This window comes from Anolis carolinensis, chromosome 1 (genome assembly GCF_035594765.1).
Source record: "Anolis carolinensis isolate JA03-04 chromosome 1, rAnoCar3.1.pri, whole genome shotgun sequence".
NCBI lineage: Eukaryota > Metazoa > Chordata > Lepidosauria > Squamata > Dactyloidae > Anolis > Anolis carolinensis.
In genome coordinates this window covers 311065470-311088118 of record NC_085841.1, presented here as the reverse complement: position 1 = coordinate 311088118, position 22649 = coordinate 311065470, and the positions used below count along the sequence as shown (strand labels likewise).

The 22649-nt window shown below is 39.9% G+C and overlaps 1 protein-coding gene across 2 annotated transcripts in view; it reads right to left on the bottom strand.

The window, feature by feature from the left end:
- The window catches only part of znf106 (zinc finger protein 106), a 52671-nt gene extending 33137 nt beyond the window's left edge, over positions 1-19534 (bottom strand). For both annotated transcript variants that reach the window (XM_003214559.4, XM_008104176.3), the window contains exons 1-4: positions 19381-19534; positions 5604-5689; positions 4206-4267; positions 785-979 (exon numbers count right to left, since the gene is read on the bottom strand). In XM_003214559.4, coding sequence (XP_003214607.3) covers positions 785-979; positions 4206-4267; positions 5604-5657 — 311 coding nt within the window. In that variant the 5' untranslated portion in view covers positions 5658-5689; positions 19381-19534. The remainder of the gene's footprint in view (positions 1-784; positions 980-4205; positions 4268-5603; positions 5690-19380) is intronic.
- Positions 19535-22649: the final 3115 nt, after the last annotated feature.

Genomic DNA, 22649 nt, shown 5'->3' with positions numbered 1-22649 from the left:
AGGACTTAACCCTTGAAGGGCTACAGATATGCAATAGAAGCAAAGCATTTTAGTTTTTTAAATGGCACACTACCAAATGTAACCAGAAAAACCAACAAGTAATACACAAGATCTTAAAGACCAAGAGAAATTTATTTTTATACAATGCCTGAACTACATGAATAATTCCATTCAAGATGCAAACATCTATCTTTCTAGTGAATTCAAAAGCATTTATAAGGTTCTGATTAACTTGACAGAACTGTAAGGAAAAAGGTACAGAGATATAATTCCCTATAACAATTTTACTCACAGCAATTTTATGACTAAATGATTTCATAAACGATGCCCATATCTACACATATCTAATATAAAAGCATGGTGCAGTCCCCTTATTTAGTCTGGATAATGATGATATACTAGAGTATACATGCAGCAAAAGGGCCATTCGTTTTTTGTCATATGCAGTGGGCTTACACAGCATTAATGGGCAACAAATGCATTTTAAAAGCATTTTATTAGTCTTATAAAAGGTAACTGTAGAAGAAAAAACAAACATATGATATTTGAAATTAATATTACTATATGCTCACTATATTCTTTTTTTGTAAGGAAAGCTGTGTGAGCACATGGCAACTAACAAAGTTCTATTCTAAAAATAGTAGCTTACACAGCTCTGAGAACTCTCCCAGTGTTCTGCAACTGCAGACTATAGGAAGAGCACACAGAATACTCTTGGCAGCATTCTAACAGCTCTAAAGAATGCCTTTCTGCAGTGGCTAATGAAATGTGGAGAATAACTCACCGGTTTTGTTTGTTTCTTTTTTGTATTAACTGGATGAGTTCCTTGTCGAAGTATTGTTCATTGGCCTCTTCTTTCCCGTCCTCTGCATCGTGGGCTTCAACGTTGTCTTTGTGCAACTGGCTGGAGATGTGCTTAGCATATGCTGACAAGCCCACCACTGTCACCCTACACACCTGGCACTCATGATTGCTGTCCCTAGGGAAAGATGGAGAAGGTGGACATTCAATCCTTCCCACAGGCATGGCAAACAAGGCTGATCTTAAGCACGTTTCCTTTGAGCATGCAAGGCTTAGTAACCTGCACTGTATTTCTATTTATAAACCCTCTTTGGCAGTTTTTGCTGATCTTGATGGTGTCTTGGTAGATTTCAGATTTTTTTCCAACAACCAAGAGGTAAAAAACTTGAGAATAATCGGTGTCAGCTAGGAATTCTTCTTGGATTGTTGTACTCAAAACCTTGTCAGAGGAAACATAGTGGAGGAGGCGGGAGGCAGAGTGGAGGGCTTGCAGAGCTAGCAGAGGCTGCTCTGAAGCACCTCCATGGTGCCAGCTGCACTGGGAAAATCCAGTGACCTATTCGAAATATAAGCTCTATTTCAGCTTTCCCCACAACCAAAGGCTGCAGAGGGGTGGGGAGAGAATGCTTCTGCATCCAATGGCAACACAGCAAAACCTAAACTGGGACAGCTGGCACACTGGCCTGGAATCCAAAGACTCCACAGAGCAGCAAATAAAGGGAGAGAGCCTCCAGTTCACTCTGCTTTATTTGGTTCAGAAGGTGAGAGTTAAGTCCAGTCTCTACTTGGCAAGGATTAGCCTAAACACATACAAAATTATTTCAGTTGGAGGAAGCCAACAACTGTGTCAGACAAGTGCCAGTAATCTGATTTCAGTTAATGCAAAAAAGTACAGTACAACATTTTGTTTCTAGAGTAGCGTAGTTTAAGGGTGGGAGATAGGAGGGCTGCAATATATACATTCAAAAATAAAAGCTGAGGAACAAAAGCAATGTGTTTTCTGACTACAAAAGTGTTCAAGGGTAGAGTTTTTTTAGCCTTCTGGTGTGAGGGACTGGAAATTATCCCCCCACCCAAAATGTGCTAGAGATTGGCACTATATTTGTATCTGTTTGGGTTCAATTGTTTCATTTTTTCCTCAAAAGTTTCATGAACTGGCAGCCAATGGCTCGCGCAGTGGTACTGGTCTGGAGTACCTCTTTGAGAAGCACTGTTCTAGGGTATAATTCCAAATATTCATAATGGGTAAACATAGACAAAAGATCTTCATGGAAAAATTCATGACATATTACAAATCTCATTTAGACTCAATGTTCTCTTCTCCACCCCCAGTTGGGAAGGACGAAAAAAGAATGTGTTTAGCGCCTCTGATTTTGACATTAGAGATTAATTACTGAAACTCTGTTTAAGATCGATATGATTTGGCCAGAAATAATTCTCACTCAGCCCACAATGTTAAAAATATTGACAATGCACTCTATTTTTTTGCTGCCATTTGGAGTTAAGGATATTTTAAAGCCTATCATTCCCTGTTCAAGAAAAAAAGCGAATACAATTTAAGGTATTTTACTTTTTAAAAAAGCTTCATGGCATTATATATTAAGAATGTGGGTTTCAGCACAGCTGTGAAACCACTTGGCTAAAATAGGTTTTAATGAAGTGACAGAAACGCCGATCTCTAGGGTCACAACCATCTTCACTATTCTGTAAAGAATTTCCCTCAAAGGAAATTGAGGCCTAAGAATGTTCTTCCACCTCTGCAAGTTTTGAAAGGATGAAAGCCAAAATTAAGGGGAAGAAATCATTCACCCACTCACAAGACATAAGACTATAACCTTTTTTTATAGAGTACTTCACAAAGGGAAACCAGCTGATAGTTAAATGAAGCATTAACCCTCTTGAAAAGGCTTTCAAATGAACAAGTTACGCCCCTCCAGCTAAGTCCTGCATAAATACAAAGCATAACTAGTTTTCCCAGTCCAAGGAGAGTTTGGACTAGTACAAGACTGCAGCTTTCCTCTACTAGCAAACTAGATGTGACTCAGAAAGGATCTCTAAAAGCAATCTTTTATTAGAGTTTAGATCTACTATTTAAAGTTCTTTTTAAAAATCTTCCTCCACACACCAGGCATATCATGCCACTGGAACAACTGAATGTAACACGTTGGATTCCCATCAAAATGTTAAACCTGTTGATATATTATTATAAAGTTTATTATTATTATTATTATTATTATTATTATTATTATTATTATTATTATTATTATTATTAGATACCAACAGCTCTATCTTCCACTTCAGACCAAGCATGAAATAGGTCAAAAGGACATTTTGACCCCGCAATGTCACATTTAACAGTGAACAGCAAACATTTTAATAAAATTTAATGGCATTTGATATCAGAGATGACACTGGATAAAACTGCCAACAGATTAACAGCACAAGTGTAGAAGAGGGCAAAATATCCACCTCACTCCTTATATAGAAGATCTTAGTATAGAACAACATGTTTCTCAGATCTCCGCACTGCTCATATGAGAGCAGGGAACTCTGCTTCCATGAAAGTCACACAGATATCCAATGACTTAACAAGGAGCTAAATGGTTCTGGATTTAGATGGAGAGGGTTTCAAGCAATGGAAAAGGAAGGCTCTAGGGACACGTCTTTCATGCATCATGTTAAAACCAGGCCATCCCAATGACCTACAAGTATAAGCACTAATTGGGGCATATTTGCACCTGCCCAAATCTAAATGTTAACCCTGAGAGGAGCATCTGAAGGAGAACACAGGAGAAATCTGAAAATAAAAACTAAATTAAGAACATTACTGATACTACTGTGTGAAATACATTTAGCACCTAAATCAGTAGTAACTCAGCAACTGCAACAAACAGAAGTTGGTTCCTGATCTGATGTTGTAAAAAGTTGTTTAAATTTATTATTCTAAAAATTAGCTGAAACAAGCAGGTTCAAATTACACTGCTAATGCTGGTGGCATATTGGAGTCAGAGCAGCCCTGCCCTGTTCAGCTGTTCAGGAATGGAACAGATGGATTTTTATTGCCAAGTCCAAGGTCAGCCCACAGAGTTTGATTCATTTTTAAGAGGGGACAAAAATGCTTCTTTTGGACCCAGGAAGAGATGAAGAGGAAATACCTCTTTCGCAGCACTGAGAGGTTGCCAGAGGCCAATTAGAATCATTTTTTTTTCTGGAAAAAATAGAGTCCCTGCATAGAATCACAGAGTTTTTGAACAATAAATTCTGCAGCAGAACATAAAATTGGGGAAAGAACTAAACAAAAATGACCCCGGGTGTTCATGTGGCCCTACCCAAAAAAGAGAATTGTATTGGGAAGATACTGCATCAGGTTCCATCAGAAGTAATACACACTCACATATACATACCTCCCTTTGATGTTTTCAAGTTCTCTGTGATGAAGCATACTTCTCATGTGCTCATCCATCTCCTAAAAAAAAGGAAAAAGTGGTCATCCATAAGCAGCTGGAAACAGAGCATAGTTCAAAGAATCACTATGGAACTGGACTTTGAGAGACCATAGTTGAATCTCAACTCAGCCATGGAAAGTCACATATTCTCAGCAATGGCAAACATCCTCTAAATAAATCTTGTTAAATTTATTATCTAATGGCTTCCCATCCAAGTATTAACCAGTTTCTGAAGTCAAACAAGACTATTGTTCTTAGGATAGCAGGGTGTTCTCTACCCTTTGTATGAATCCTAAATGTGCATATTTCCATTCAATTTTCTCTTTTAATTTGTTTTACAATCACATCTAAGTAATCTTCCCTCTTTTCCTTCCATTTCCATTCACTTACATAATGATCTACAATAGAATCCCATTTCCTAAAATGTACACCGTCAATATAATTACACTAAATAGACTTCTGATCAGTCACAAAATGCAAAGAATAACTGTGTACTGCTAGTTCTCTGTCTGAACCATTTCCTAAAATGTACACTACCAATAGTCACATTAAATGAACTTCTGACCAGTCCAAAGACACAATATTAAGAATACAAGAAAATGCAAATTCTTTGTTTGAACTACGTTAAAATACATATTATAAACTATTTGAATCACACTTCTAGAATGTATTTAATTCCTCATATCTCTGCTATATTGTGCCCTAAATACATTCTAGAAGTGTAATTCAAATACACCTGGGGTTGAGAACCACTGCCCTAAAGGGTTTTTTTGAGGAGGTATATTAAGCAGTTTCAAACACAGACATACATGACAAAACAAACTGCTTAAGATACCTCCTCAAAAAAACCATATAGGGCAGTGGTTATCAATCCCAGGTGTTTTGCCCTACAGCTCCCGAAATCCCGGCCAGTTTACCAACTGTTAGGATTTCTGGGAGTTGAAGGCCAAAACATCTGGGGACCCACAGGTTAAGAAACACTGCTATAGGACAAGAGGCTGAAGAATTGGATCCCTCTACTATAATGAAAGAAGACATGGCTGGTTGCAGAAATCCAAAGAGTATTCTACACTTCTAATATTTCATTGTAGATCCCTCTTGTTACTTTCTGAATGAATTTATTCAGAAAAGTTATGCTAGTCTGACAAAATCATCTCCACTTATATGATTCTACTTATTCACATGTGTCCTGCCACCATGTTAAGTACAGTATAAAAAGAGCTTATCTGAGCCTGAAGCAAGATACAACTCTGACACTAAAGACACATTTAACTTTTTATATTTAAATGAAGACCTTTTTTGTTTCAGCAAGCCTTCAGCACATTTGTTAGATGTGCACTTGAAATATCTGTTTACCTTTTTTGAGTTGTATGTGATGTGGCATAATATACATTTCCGTTCCCAGACCATGGTGAATACACCAGAAAGATCTTACCGCACCCCTATAAGTGGAAAAAAAATTGTCATCAGTTTTCTAGTTTTCTATATACAGGTACATATAAAGAAGACATAATAGTAATGACACAAAATACAAAGTCCTTACTATTATTTCAGTGTTTAGTTTGGCTAGAGGATGCCTGCCACAGATGTGGGCGAAATGTCACGAGAGAAAGCTTCTGTAATATGGCCATACAGCCCGAAAGACTCACAGCAAACCACTGACTTAGCTCAATGCTGGGATTGCAAAAAAAAAATTAGCAACAGTAAAAGGTTTTTGAATGCCACTTAAACATTTACATGAATCTGTTAGCATCAATGTGCAGTGTTTACAGTGGACTCTACAGAAAATGTTTCAGCTGTGCTCCACAAAACAGAAAATCAGCCTGTTTAGAAAGCCTAGCAAATGCTGGATCATTAGAAAATGTTTCATTTTTACACCTAATTTATATACCTATATACCCAGGGTTGCATAAATATTTCTCAGGCGGAAAGGGGTTGCGAGTAGAAAAAAATTAAGAAGCCCTATTATGGATTTATACTTACTGAACATGCTGGGACTACCTAGTGACACAGGGTTATCCACTTTCTCCTTTTCTCTCTGTTTTGCTGCTCAAACAAGTTTAGTGAGGAAGTCTGAAGGCAACTGTATACTTTGACTGTTGTAGGCAGGCACACAAAGTAATGAAATATCTGAAACTGTTCATCCAGTAGACTCTCTGGATCTGAATTTCCCCGCAGATGCCAAAAAAGATGATTGTATCCCAAATTATTAAGTGAAGATGATCTATGCATAGACACACTCATGTCATTTTTATGTTATGTATAACACACGATGATGTCTACAGTTAGTGAAGTAGTGGATTCAGCACCCGCAGAGTCAAAGGGTCCCCTGTGTCTAGAATTAGATTGGAAAGAAATGTAGATGATATAGCAAATACCATGAAGTTTTTTATCCACAACTTGGAAAAAAAAACATTTGTGAAACTTTCAGTGAGACTATTTTCAGCATTTACTATTAGTCACTTAAAACTAAGAAACCAACTGTGATTTTTTTTTTAAAAAAACAAGTCTATTTGCAAAAGAAGACAGCTGGAGTGTGGGAAATACGCTGTAGTTGTAGGCAGCTTTTAAGGACAGAGTACATTTATTCACTGTTGGGATGAAAAATATACAAAGGAAAGTTTGATAAAAATAAAAATGTAAAATAAAGCAAGCAGATGGAATGGCAGCCAAAAGGTCTGAGCTCCAATTTTTAGATAATCTCAAGACCTGTCATCTGCATGACTCTGGGTAGAATTAATTGCTTTTTCCTAGTGCTTTCTATGTGACCACCAGTGGAAATGGTCCAGCTATTATACCTAAGCAAAACAATTAAAAGGGTCACATGACAGTGAATTTAAAAATAAGTGAAGAAGTATCAGGGGAAAAATTTGATGAATTATTTTTAGTGATTTAAACCAGCACTTCATGGCTTTCTTATTATTTTTGGTGATAGAAAAAAAATGTTACATAATTTAAAGAAAAGGTTCATCATGTCTTGTATATTTGATATAACATTTTAAATAGTAAGTATTTAAATATTAGTCCATTTAAAACACTTTTTGTTTCTATGCTATAGAATCTGATACAAGCAGATAAATATAATTAAGTCTGGAACATTTTTTTTTACAAAACTGTGTGACATAGACCAGCCCAAGAAAATATGTTGACCAGGCTGCCTGGGGCTTCTGGGAGTTGAAACCCAAAACAGCTGCAGGGTGAAAAAGCTTCACTCAGAAGAAGAAACATCAAGAATCCTTGTCTTAGGATCTGCTCCCATCATCTAGCCTTTAAAGGCATCAATCATCAATATGCAAATGACCTATTATCACTTTTCCTGCAGAAAATAATATCACAGCAACACATGATAAAACATGTATTGAGGAGAAACCATTCATTTCCCTAGGAAATCCATCATGTCTACAATGTAAAATATACGGTAATTTATCACCTAGTACAATTGTTCTCAGCTTTTGGGCATTCGGCTGTTTTGGACTTAAGTTCTCAGAATGGCTAAGACTTCCAGCAGTATCTTGGGAGCTAAAGACTGAGAACCACTGCTTCAAAGTGATTCATGTAAAACCTTTGGGTGTGTAGGAATAAGTGGCAAGCCATGAAATATATAAGTACCTAATGCACTTGACACAGAATACAGAACTAGCTAACAACACTAACTACAAAATTGACCATTACTGAAAGACATACATTTACCATGTGTTTCCATCTCAAACATCAGTATGTAAAGATGCTTATTAGCAGTTACATACAGGAACTGCAGAAGGATTAAGGGATAGGAAGAGCCGTTCCCTAAATATAAAACATAAATGTACATACTGAAGGAACTCTGAGGTCTGATGCCACTATGATGAAATTGAAGAGGCATGAACAAGTCACCCAATGAAATACTGCCAACTGAACCCCCCAACACACACACATACTGACTTCACTAAGGCAAAACATTCACTGGAAACACCTCCCTTCCAAAGAGAAAAACTTCAAAGTTTCTTTACAGAAAAACATGTAAGCTACAGTGTAACTGCTATGATCTGAAGAATAAGAAAAAGATGTAAATCTTCATGACTACTGCGGTCAAGTAGTAAAATTAAAAATATCCCTTTAAACTTATGATTATTGCAATATAAAGGCAAGCATGCAAGAATGCAATCATTCTTAAAAGCAGAGGTGTTAATCTTTGTATAGAATCATGTGACTCTCCTTGGTATCTATGATAGGTTCAACACTCCTAACAGTCTAAGATAGTATTGCTTTGTAGTTAATTAATTAATGCTCTTCATATGTTTAGGATATTGCTTAAAATTGGCTCAGCATTTCTGGAATTCCTGGAGAGGAAGGGAAGCAAAGTGCTTAAAAGGGAGCACAAGGTCACTGGACTAGGCCTGGCTTTTAGCGTTCTTCATTAAAGTGACTTTTACCACCCTGATCTAAAATTACACCTGCTTTGGAGAATTAGAATATCAGAGGAAGTAGGCATGATCACAAGAAGAGTTTAAGGCTTCCATCAAGTGTCCAATCAAACAGTCACTTATGAGTGAAAGCTAAAAATAATGTCTGAACTCGGCTGTGATTGAGTGTCACCAGGGAAGGCAAGAGCAAGTTTAATTTTGCAGAGGGACTAAATAGCCAGACTGTCCTTAAGAGAGGCAGCAGACTAGGAAACTTGTATTGACAAAGTTCTTTCACACAACAAAATTAATATTCCATAGGATTCCACAGGATGAAGCCATGGAAGTTAAAGCAGATTCAAAGTGCTTTGATACCACTTTAGCTGCTGTGGTTCTATCCTATGAAATATCAGAGTTTGTTCTGCTAGGTGAGATATTTCTCTCACACACCCCCACTATGATTTCACAGGATACAGCTTGAGTCTCCCCTCTATCAGACAGTCAAAGTAAGGAGCAGCAACAGGAGACATATTAATCTTTAACATATTCTTGTGAAAGGAACGCTACAAGTGAAATAAAACGTTTATTCATGTCTCCCAAAAGAGAAATGTACGTTCAGGTCTTGACAAAAATGGGCACGTGTCTCTTATGGCCACTACCAAAGTACCTACTGGAAGTCAGAAGACTTGATTCACACTAAGCGCCAATAAAGCTGGGATTCCCCCTGCACTTCCAGATATCCCCTTCAGTAACTATTAGGTTTATTTTTGTTTAACTGAAAGATTAGCAACCTAGAAACTGAGGTGATGGTCTACACAGAACACACTTTTAATTTTCAATAATGTCCCTGGGCCTCACTAAGGATTTAGAGCAGCTGCGCCTATCTACCCACTCAAAAATAAGGCAAGATGGTGTATTGATGTACATGGAAGAATGTATATTACTTGGTGTGCACTTCCCTGACCATTACCTTTGTCATTCTGTTAAACTGATATGGTTTGGCTTTTGGAGCTCTGATTGCATTTTCCTCCTGTAAGTTTCTTAGTCAGGTTTCAAGTCAGAGTCTCATCAGTGTGTCTTCTTTCACATTGATGTTACCACACAAAAATGTAAATTCAAAAGTATTTGAGTGCCACCTATGACTTAGATTTGGGGGAATTACTTTCAGCCCGACAAGTTTGTTTTCTAACAAACCAATGTTTTCTGACAGGCCAACCCTTTTATGACAATATTTGGGTTAATCCCCAAAATCACCTCAAAATTCCAAGTGTGTTTACTGGCCCAAAAGGACTGCAATAAAGAAAGAGAATAAATATGAAGGGGCAGGATCTCTGCTTCTTATATCTTCTACTTTAGAGACATAGAATATTAGAGAACAAGATAACCTTCTTCTATACAGTCGGGGGGGGGGGGGGAGTATTTAGTCAGAGACCAATTGTACAAGTTCTCCCACTTTAAAAGATGAGAGAGGCCTGTAATTGACATCATAGGTAAACCTTAACTATGAGAGACAACATGAGAAAACACATCCAGAAAATCGCATTGTCTGATTTTTCACAAATTTATTTGCAAATTATGGTGGAAAATAAGTATTTGGTCATGCAAGATCTCACCCCGTGGGGTCAAAATGATCACAAGAACAGTGAGCAAAAATCCCAGAACCACATGGAGGAACCTAGTGAGTGACCTGCAGAGAGCTGGGACCAACGTCACAAAGGCTACCATCAGTAACACACTAGGCCGCCCGCAACAACAAACCAGGGATGAGCTTGCAGCACTGCCTAGTTTGGAAGAAGTCAGCAATGCCATCAGCCAACAAAAAAACAGCAAAGCCAGTGGACCTGATGGGATTCCTGCTGAAATCTTCAAAGAGGGTGGACCTGAGCTGATACAACAACTCCACCAGCTCATTGAAAAGGTGTGGATGACCGAGAAAATCCCAGCAGACTTCAAGGATGCCATCATCACCCTTTTCAAGAAAGGGGACAGAACAGACTGCGGGAACTATCGTGGTATCTCCCTTCTAACCTCCGCCAGGAAAATCCTTGCAAGAATCCTTGCAAACTGCCTTCTCCCTGTTTCAGAAGACACCCTCCCAGAATCCCAGAATGGCTTCCGCCCCTCCAGAGGAACAGTGGACATGATCTTCACTGCTCGACAGCTCCAAGAAAAATGCAGGGAACAGAACCAACCTCTGTACATGGCATTCATTGACCTTGCAAAGGCATTCGACACAGTGAATCGCAGCGCTCTCTGGACCATCCTCCAAAAAATCGGGTGCCCTGACAAATTTGTGAACATTCTGCGGCTCCTCCATGATGACATGATGGCAACAGTCTTGGACAGCAACGGCTCCCAAAGTGACCCATTTAAGGTGGAATCAGGTGTCAAGCAGGGATGTGTTATCGCCCCCACCTTATTTTCCATCTTCATCGCTATGATACTTCACCTTGTTGATGGGAAGCTTCCCACCGGAGTGGAAATCATCTATCGGACAGATGGCAAGCTATTTAACCTCAGCAGACTGAGAGCCAAAACCAAGGTCACCACAACATCTGTTATAGAACTCCAATATGCTGATGACAACGTAGTCTGTGCGCATTCAGAAGAAGACCTACAAGCCACTCTAAACACCTTCGCAGAAGCATACGAGAAGCTCGGCCTCTCACTGAACATCGAGAAAACCAAAGTGCTCTTCCAACAGGCACCAGCTAATCCCTCTGCAAAGCCAGGAATACAGCTTAACGGTGTAACATTAGAAAATGTTGACTATTTCCGCTACCTTGGCAGCCATCTCTCCACAAAAGTCAACATCGACACTGAAATACAACACCGCCTGAGCTCTGCGAGTGCAGCATTTTTCCGTATGAAGCAGAGAGTGTTTGATGACCGGGACATCCGTTGAGATACCAAGGTGCTTGTTTATAAAGCCATTGTCCTCCCAACCCTGCTCTACGCCTGCGAAACGTGGACTGTGTACAGACGTCACACCAAACTCCTGGAGCGTTTCCATCAGCGTTGCCTCAGGAAAATCCTGCAAATCTCTTGGGAAGACAGGCGGACAAATGTCAGCGTGCTTGAGGAAGCAAAGACCACCAGCATTGAAGCAATGCTCCTACGCCATCAACTCCGCTGGACTGGCCACGTTGTCCGAATGCCTGATCACCGTCTCCCAAAGCAGCTCCTCTACTCCGAACTCAAGAATGGGAAACGGAATGTTGGTGGGCAGGAAAAGAGATTTAAAGATGGGCTCAAAGCCAACCTTAAAAACTGTGGCATAGACACTGAGAACTGGGAAGCCTTGGCCCTTGAGTGCTCTAATTGGAGGTCACCTGTAACCAGCAGTGCTGCGGAGTTTGAAGAGGCACAAACGGAGGGCTTAAGGGAGAAACGTGCCAAGAGGAAGGAGCGTCAAGCTAACCCCGACCGGGACCGCCTTCCACCTGGAAACCGATGTCCTCACTGCGGGAGAATATGCGGGTCAAGAATCGGTCTCTTCAGCCACCTAAGAACACACACCCAAGATACCAAGGTTGGAAGACTATCGTCCTCGAACGACGAGGGATCGCCTAAGTAAGTAAGTAAGTAACTAGGCCGCCAGGGACTCAGATCCTGCAGTGCCAGACGTGTCCCCCTGTTGAAGCCAGTACATGTCCGGGGCCGACTGAAGAGAGCATTTGGATGATCCAGAAGAGTACTGGGAGAATGTCATATGGTCAGATGAAGCCAAAGTAGAACTGTTTGGCAGAAACACAACTTATCGTGTTTGGAGGGGAAATAATGCAGAGTTGCATCCAAAGAACACCCTACCTAGTGTGAAGCATAGGGGTCGTAACATCATGCTTTGGAGTTGTTTCTCTGCAAAGGGACCAGGGCGACTTAACCATATGCATGAAATAATGAATGGAGCCATGTATCGTGAGATTTTGAGTGCAAACCTCCTTCCATCAGCAAGGGCACTGAAGATGAAACGTGGCTGGGTCTTTCAGCATGACAACGATCCAAAGCATACCGCCAGGGCAACAAAGGAGTGGCTTCGTAAGAAGCATTTCAAGGTCCTGGAGTGGCCTAGCCAGTCTCCAGATCTCAACCCTATAGAAAACCTTTGGAGGGAGTTGAAAGTCCGTGTTGCCCAGTGACAGCCCCAAAACATCACTGCTCTTGAAGAGATCTGCATGGAGGAATGGGCCAACATACCAGCAACAGTGTGTGCCAACCTTGTGAGGACTTACAGAAAACACTTGACCTCTGTCATTGCCAATAAAGGATATATAACAAAGTACTGAGATGAACATTTGTTATTGACCAAATACTTATTTTCCACCATAATTTGCAAATAAATTCATGAAAAAACAGACAATGTGATTTTCTGAATGTGTTTTCTCATGTTGTCTCTCATAGCTGAGGTCTACCTATGATGTCAATTACAGGCCTCTCTCATCTTTTTAAGTGGGAGAACTTGTACAATTGGTATCTGACTAAATACTTTCCCCCCCACTATATATGGGGAAAGAACTCTTGCCCTCCGTGTTCCCTAAAAGACTTGTCCCATTTGCTTGGCAGCTGTGAAACCCTATCACAAAGTCTTCAGAAATGTGCATGATATCTTCAGATGGATTTGGAAGACAAAGAGTCAACTGGACTGAAAGACTGGTGCCGAGAAGAGAATGGGCAAATCAAAGAGAAAAAAAAACACTTAGTAGAAATGTGTCTGTTACCTAGAGTGGAATAAAAAGACATTTTAACACCAAAGTTTGTGTCATAACCATGGGGCAAGCAGTTACTAGAGCACACACTCCAAGAGGTACTGCTAAATGTTTCCACAAGATAAGTGTGTGAGGATGTCTTCTAAGATTTTTAGGGTATTGAATGTTTAGATCATAAATTATTTTTTTACTGTACTATGTTAAATTCTATCAAACACCTACCTCTTGGAATTCCTTCACCTGGCCATGCTACTTGTGAAAATGTTTACTGTATTTCATCACACAGTGGTCGCCACAACGCAATAGTCTCACCCCCATTTCTTTGGTCTCAAAATCAGTAGTTTTGCTTTCATTGCATAATAGTTGCAGCCTTGATTCATGGCCCCAATGTACTGCTTCACTTGCCCGCCCACCCCCTTTCAGGCACAGTGTTTCTTTCACTCACCTGCCCTGCATGAAAGACAAGTGAGCAAGTGAGCTAGTGAAAGAAGCCCATGTTTGAAAGGTGGACAAAGCTGTTATTTAACACAGCCCTTTTTATTGCAGAATAGTCACACACCCCTTTTTCCGTCAAAAAAGGGACAAAACGTAGGACCACTATGTGATGAAATATGGTATTCATGAAAGGCAAGTTTGAAACTTTAATCTGTCCTCATGATACTTCCTACCTAACATTAAGAGAGAGAGAAACTCTTTCTTCTTCTGCCTTGGTCCTGAAATATTTTGGAAGCTAACCTAGAGTGTTATTAGCACTGGAAGAAATCACTGTCTTCAGGCAGGGCAATGAGGTTAGTGGTTCTCCACTCATGAATGTAATTAAAATTGTGAGGAAGGATACAGTTTTGATCTTACTTTCCCACAGAGGTCTTATCATACAAAACTAATTTTTTGCAGTAGGCAAGCAGAAGTCTTGATCCAGAATCAAATTGGAGAGGCCAAGATGCTTTAATAGCAATTTACTTGCATCAGAGTTATAAGGTAAGTGAGTGAGTGAAAGAAAGAGACAGATAGACTAAAGCTCTCAAATATTTTAGGGTGCATTGACACTGTAGAAGTAATTAAATTTGATACCACCTTAGCTGTCATGGCTCGATGTTATGGAATCCTTCTCTTACACAGAGTGCTGGTACCTCACCAAACTACAACTCCCAAGATTCTATAGAATTGATCCATTACAGTTAAAGTCATATCAAGCTGCATGAGTTCTACACTGTACATGTAGCCTGAATGGGGGATGAAACTTTAAACCTCTCACCTCAGTAATCCCGAACAAGTGTGAATGGGCATGGCTTGCTCACCTTCACCATAGTTCACTCTTGTAGCCCTCAAAGGCTTGTGCAAAGGCCAGTAAGATTACACACCCTAGAAAATGCTCCCTACACTCTATTAAAGGAATATAGTATTTCTAGTTTTTTTATGTTGTGAAAGCTGGACCATGAAGAAAGCACATATGATGTTGGATGAATGCTCTATGAACACTATGAAGTGCCAAAATGACCAATAGAATAAATCAAGCCTGAGCTCTTCCTAAAGCCAAAACTAATAAGATAAGACTATCACAATTCAGACATATCATATTTTAAGACACGACTCATTGTTAAAGTGGAGGGCAGTAGCAAAAGAGGAAGACAGCATTACACGTGGACTCGATCAAGGAAGTCACAGCTCTGATTTTGATGAGATCTCTCATTTATAGTGTCACTATGAAGTCAACTTGATAGAATTATCATTGAAAGGTCTGAAGGGCGAACTCATTAAACTCAACAGACGCAATTTTGTACCTTACTATGCTGTGACATGTAGCGTGTCAATACTGTCATAAAGGAGGAGCACAAACTGCAGAAGTCAGCTCCGGGTCATCTGTAAACTCTCTCAAGTAGCTGAGTTCCCATTTCTTTAGGATACTTAGGCACTAACCGGAAATGCCTGCAGAAACTGCTTAGGAGGGCAGATGCTTTGCATGAATTGCTTTCTAGTGGTCTGTTAAGTACTTTCCAACCTGATCTGAAACTGAACTCAGTTAATACTATTGCATAGGAAGGCAGCATTCCACTGGCACCCAGATGAGCATGTGCTTTCCCATTTCTGTTAAAAAGAAAAGCAAAGAAGATAAAAAGCAATACAGAAGTCATTTCCTTTAATAACAGAACACGCCTAAGATGTGAATCTTGCAAGACCACGAGCAAATAAATGGATTTTGACAAAAGCTCTATTTTTGTCAAATATTATGAAAGCTGTCTGGTTTTGTTATTATTTAATTTTATTTATCGGCTACTTTTTATAGTTATGAATTAACTTTTGGGATTAAGCAGGGCTGTTTGTTTTGGTTTTGTTTTATGTTTTATGGCATTGAATGTTTGCCATTGAATTGTTGGGCCATTTTTCCATGTAAACTAATCAGATGTTTGAGCCAAAATCCATGAAGTTGATCACTACCAGGCGATGTCCAGTTCTTAACTTTTTGCACTTGTTTATTATTATTATTATGAAAAATACATTTGTCCTAAACTGGCACTTGTTGGGCTAAAGGAACCAGATCTCCGAATGGTACTTCGGTGAAGTAATGGAATTACCCACTTTCTTGATTTGGATCAGAAAGAAAGCAAGGAGGAAAAAGAATGAATAATTAAGTTGGGTTAGATTGTTTTTACTGGGAAAAGCTGCTGTGGCCCTGTTTGCATCCAATCTATATGCAAAAAAGTTGCAGTTTCAGAAATTAAGGAGACACTTTAAATATTGCTTAGACATCAGAATGTGAAACTCTTAATATTTCAATGCAATTCTTTGGTGTCTGATGAGATATGTTATTTTCTAATTATTAAGCATTTGGAAATTCTGGTTAGGAAAGAAAAAACACTTTCTCAAAATTTTCCAGGAGCCAAAATGGCAACAGACTAGATATCTTTTCACCTAATAAATGTTTGTTCAGAACACAAACCCAAAATACTAGTGACATGAAAAACCTGCATTGCTGCATAATGTTTTCCACCTATGATGTAGATATGTGATTTTCCACCTTCTTGGACAGAAAAACAAGGATGTACTCCAAAAAAAGAAGGTACGATGGGTTCTAGGAGTACTAAGTCAAAAGCAACATATAAGGATGAAGGAACTTGGGTGGGGAGCTATCCTGAGTTATGTTAAGCGTGCCTTCGGTTAAGACAGTAGATATCGAGGATCTCTAAACAGCATGTATAAAATAGTATAATGTCTGGCTAGGACAACAATCAGTAAGTTAGTCTCATCCAAAGAATATTGTGACGCTGTATCAGGCCTACGAGGAAGAAGGGTTCAATAGAATATAAACAGGAAAAGTTTGAATAGAATGTTTTATTATACAAATTTTTGAGAAAAGATCTGTAGTACCTCTCATTTCAAAAGCACATTCATTATAATATAAGAAATAATTTAGGAAACTCATGAGTATGCTTTTAAAAAATAAAATCTGTATGGAATTACATAATTTTACACATAGGCATCCTATTGCTATAGTAATGTTATTTTTTTCTAATACAATAGTTAGATGCTTGTAATTTACAATTATGAATCTCATAAAATAAGAGTTGTATCGAGGGCTGCTGTTTTCATTTGCTCTTTGGAATCATATGTTTATACTGCCTTCTTCATGTGGGAGAATTCTTGAAATGCACACAGAAGGAATTTGCTTGACACTTGTTTTTAGTGTAATTACTGCAAAATACCATCTTTTTAAGTTCCATTTTAAATTAGAAAGAGGTTGCCCCCCTTAGTGTTCTGCTCTACTCTCACTTTAATATTAAGGCTCTGAAGAGGCCCTAAGATAAATGTTCTCTAACACAGAATGCATATGTGAAGTTTGTTTCCAAAAGATACCAAATCCAAAAAAAAGAGTTATAGGTGGCAGCACATTGTTCACTAGGAATACAATATGTACAGATCAAAATCGAAATGGGTCAAATCTGTTTTTCACAGGGCTTGGAAAATTGCATTTTATAGCCAAAGATGAAATATCCTCTGCACATTTTTTTGATTTCTGTAAAAAACATTCAAATTAATTTGGTACCTTTTGGAAACAAGCTCCACATATAAATTCCATTTGTCCAGTACAACATATATGCCACAAGTGGGCCCTTGCTATCTGCTGGGATTTGGTTCCAGGTTCTTCCAAAAAATATCAAAACCCACGAATGCTCAAGTGTTACTATATACATTGGTCTAGTAAAATGATGTCTCTTATATAAAGTGGCAAATTCAAAGTTTGCTTTTTGGAATGTTTTCAAACTGTAGAGGATTGAAGTTGTGGATACAGAGATTAACTGTATCCACAACTTCTGAAATCATCTTCATTCATGTTTTACCTTCCTAGCTGCCTTGAGTCTGTATATAAATCAGGGGTCCCCAAACTGCAGCTCATCAAAGCCATTTATTCCCCCCCCCCCCCAGCAGCGACTCTCTCTTTCTCTGCCAAGGAAGGCGCATACGGTGAGAAGGAGGGAAAGGCACACACCTTTCCCTCCTCCCTCACCCTGGTGCCACTGAGGAAGGTGTGAATAGGGTGAGGGAGGAGGGAAAGGTGTGTGCCTTTCCCACCTCCTCCTCCTGGTGCATGCCTTCCAAAGCTTTGCTTGTTTATTTTAATTATTATATAATTAATAATTAATTATTAAGGGGTGCTTTGCTAGTGTTTTTGGTGCACAAAGGCGGAAGGGGGTTGGACTAAATGGCCCAGGGGGTCTCTTCCAACAGTCTTTATTATTTTATTATGATTATTATTTTTATTATGATGATTATTAACATTGAGGCTATATTTGTTTGTTTGTTTTTTACTTTAAAATAAGATATGTGCAGTGTCTATAGGAATCTGTTCATAGGTTTTTTTTAAATTATAGCCCGGCCCTCCAACTGTCTGAGGGACCGTAAACTGGCCCCCTGTTTAAAAAGTTTGGGGACCCCTGATATAAATGATATTAACAAAGCAGCTTGGCTGATGACTGTGGGATTAGGTGCTATGTTTTAACAGTTTTTAATTGTATTTACTGTATATGTTTTATTTTGATTTTAAAGTTTAATATGTTGTGTATCTGTATGCTTTTGTGTTTCAATGTTTGCCAAAACTGGAAGCCATTCTAAGACCCCTCTGGGGTGAGACAGGGCAGGGTAGAAATACAGTAAATAAATAAATTATGCGGGAGACATTGCTGGTTAAACCGCTGAGCTGCTGAACTTGCTGACCGAAAGGTTGATTATTCCAATTCCGGGGAGTGGAGTGAGCTCCTGCTGTTAGCCCCAGCTTTTGCCAACCTAACAGTTTGAAAATATGCAAATGTGAGTAGATCAATAGGTATCCCCTTTGGCGGGAAGGTAATGGCGCTCCATGCAGTCATGCCAGCCACATGACCTAGGAGATGTCTATGGACAACGCCAGCTCTTTGGCTTGGAAATGAGCACCAACCCCGGAGTCGGACATGACTAGACTTAATGTTAGGGGAAAACCTTTACCTATACACACACGCACACACAAAATGTGGGGAAAGGGAAGGGGATAAAAACTGACCAAGTAATAAATCAAAATACTTCTTTTTCAGTACTTCAAAGTATAACCCAGTGTTTGGCAAGTATACGTGCATTGTGATCCGCCCTGAGTCCCCTTCGGAGTGAGATGGGCGGAATATAAATATCGCAAATAAATAAATAATTCCTGCCTGTATTCTGTACAGAAGTTGTGAAAAAGTTGTGAGAGAAAAGAAAATATACTTCTGATGAATTCCCAATTTACAGATTTCGATGAAGTGTTTACAATTTTTGAATACTGCCTTTTTTATTTGTTTGTTTGTTTACCTCGACACTCCCCTCGCTAAAAGTAGCCACAAAAACAAACAACCGTTCACGAAGTGCTTGGCTGCCTTGGACAAAGACTGAAGCTAGTTCCAACTGCGTCCCTGAGGAGATTTACTTTGCCGGAGCCCTATTCAAGGAAGGCCCACAAGCTGAGGAAGTGTGGACCTGCAGCCCCTCAGGTGAGCCCCATCCTGAACCCCAGCAGAGGTCCATCCACAGAGTACTTACAGGCCGCGCTCGCCCAGCAGACAGCCATCGCCCGGTGGCAAGGGCCACCCGCGGGCCCTCCACCGGCACAGCCGCCGCCACTGGTTCCCTGGCCACCCAAAGGAGAACCGCGCCAGAATACAGGAAGCGCCTCCACGGATCCAGCCAATCAGAGGGCCACAACAGACGCTGCTCTTTGCATGCTGGGAAGGGTAGTTTTCTCTCTCTGAGAAACAGGCCGCGGCGAGACGGAACGGACCCGGTGCATTTCGGGACCTGTAGTTTTCTGGCTGCAATACAAGAGAGGAGCTGCAATGAGCAGGGGTTGATTCCGGGGAAGCTTGTTCTTTATAGGAACGGACAGAGTACATTGAAATGGCAGTACTTTACTTATTGTTGACTCAAAAGACAAGGTGCATGCCATCCTGGGGGCTCAACATCCCAGGTAATAAACAAAAGGTGCATATATAGATCAGACATGGGCAAACTTGGGCCCTCCAGGTGTTTTGGACTTCAACTCCCACCATTCCTAACAGCCGGTAGGCTGTTAGGAATGGTGGGAGTTGAAATCCAAAACACCTGGAGGGCCCAAGTTTGCCCATGCCTGATCTATACTGTAGAATTAATACAGTTTGACCCCACTTTAACTGCCACGGCTCAATGCTATGGAGTCGTGGGAGTTGTCGTTTTGTTGTGTTTGGTGAGGAACCAGCACTTTTTGGCAGAGAAGGCGAAAGGCCTTTAAAAATTATAATTTCCATGATTCCAGAGCCTTAAGCCATGACAGTTAAAGCTGCATTAATTCTGCACTGTAGATGCTACCTTAATGCTATGGAGTTCTGGAAGTTGTAATTTCACAAATTCATTTCTGGTGCCTCACTACAGTAAATCCTTTGATTCCACAGCATTGAGCCACAGCAGTTAAAGGCTCCTTCTACACTGCTCTATACTCCAGGATCTGATTCCTGCTTATCTGCGAATCCCAGGTTATCAGGTAGTGGAGACTCAGGCCCCTTCCACACAGCTCTATAAAATCCCACATTATTGGCTTTGAATTGGGTTATATGACCGTGTGGACTCAGATAACCCAGTTCATAGCAGATATTGTGGATTATCTGCCTTGATATTCTGAGTTATATGGCTGCGTGGGGGGTCCCTCATATAATCTAGTTTAAATCAGATAATCCAGGATCAGAGCCTGGGATATATGGCTGTGTAGAAGAGGCCAAAGTGATGTCAAGCAGCGTTAATTCTACAGTGTAAATATACTGAAAGGAATATTTAGGATAGTCTTATTGTAAGGAGGACCTTAGGGTCCTTAATACCCTAAAGGCATCCAGTTCTCTCTGGGCCCTTCTACACAGCCATATAACCCAGAGTATCAAGGCAATATCTGCTTTGAACAACTGGATTATCTGAGTACACACTGCCATGTAATCAATGTAGATTTTTTACATCTGTGTGGAAGGGGCCTCAGATCTTGGAAGGTAAACAAGGTCAGCCCTGGTTAGCACTTAGATGGGAGATTGCCAATGAATACCAGGTGCTGTAGGCGATATTTCAGAAGAAGTCATCTTTGAGTTTTCCTTGCCTAAGAAAACTATTAAATCCATAGGGTCACCATATGTTGACAGACAATAGAAACAACCAGTATGGAGGACTCCCTAGTTGGAAACTTACTTGACAAGTCACACTTGGCCTGAAGGGGAAGGAAATGGTAAACACCCTCTGAATAAATCTTGCCAAGAAATTCCCACAATAACTTCTCTTTAGGGTCACTAGATGGAAATGACTTGAACACACACAGAAACAACTGTATTGTTCGGACCTGTTGCTAGGCAAAAATATGTCCGAACTACAAAATGAGCTGCTAACAGTGGGTGCTAAACAGGAAAACCAATCAGTCTACAGAGAAAATGGTAAAGTTCCTCTGAACAAATCTTGCCAGGAAAAGCCTGTGATAAGATAATGACTTGAAGGCAAACAACAACACAGCACAGAGGAAGGAATGTGTAGAAATGCTACAGGCATGTGCACCCATCAATTTGAACAAATGCCATAGTTAAATACCACTGATAAACCCCTGGACTGTATTTAATTACACATGTTTCCTCTATAATAAAGTAAAGTAGACTGATTAAACAGCTTGTTTCCAGGTTGTTGTTTGATTTAGGTCTCCAAAGGGTTGTGGAACAGTCTGCCTATAAACATGTTGATTTCCAAAATGCTCTACACTACAGCCACAATGCATTCATTTTTATTAGGAACAATGTTATGTAATTGTTTTAAACTAAAAAAATTAGTTAAACTTGCTCAAAGAAACATTAACAACCTTAGATATGTAAATGATACCACTTTCATGGCTGAAAGCTAGGAGGAGCTGAGGAGCCTTATAACCAAGGTGAAACAAGAAAGTGCAAAAGCTCCCTTGCAGTTAAACATAAAAAAACCAAGATGATAGCAACCAAGCTGATTGATAACTGACAAATAGAGGGAGAAAATGTGGAGGGAGTGACAAACTTTGTATTTCTAGGCGTGAAGATTACTGCAGACGCAGAAATGTACACAATCATCTTTTTTTTCATCTTTGGAAATGCATCTTTGGTTCCTTTTGGGGGCACTCTCAAAAATGCATTTCTCATTCCAGCGAGTTGAGCACTGGATTACAATGTTAAAGACCAGGACTTGAATCCCCACTCAGTCATGGAAACTCATTAGGTGACTTTGGGCAAGTTGCACTGGCTCGGCCTCTGTCCCGATCCTCAAACACTCTCTGCTTCATTTGGAAAAATGCTGCACTCACAAGGCTCAGGCGGTGTTGTATTTCAATGTCAATGCTGACTTTTGTCGAGAGGTGGCTGCCAAGGTAACGGAAATTGTTAACATGTTACACCATTAAGCTGTATTTCTAGCATTGCAGAGAGATTGGCTGGTGATTGCTGGAAGAGCACTTTGGTTTTTCTCGATGTTCAATGAGAGGCCGAGCTTCTTGAATGCTTCTGCAAAGGTGTTTAGAGTGGTTTGTAGGTCTTCATCTGAATGCATAGACTCTACATTATCATCGGCATATTGGAGTTCTCAACAGATGTTGTTGTGACCTTGGTTTTGGTTTTCAGTCTGCTGAAGATAAATAGCTTGCCATTTGTCCGATAGATGACTTCCACTCTTTTAAGAAGCTTCCCATCAACAAGATGGAGTATCATAGTGATGAAAATGGAAAATAAGGTCGGGACAATAACACATCCCTGTTTAATACCTGATTCCACCTTAAGTTGGTCACTTTGGGAGCC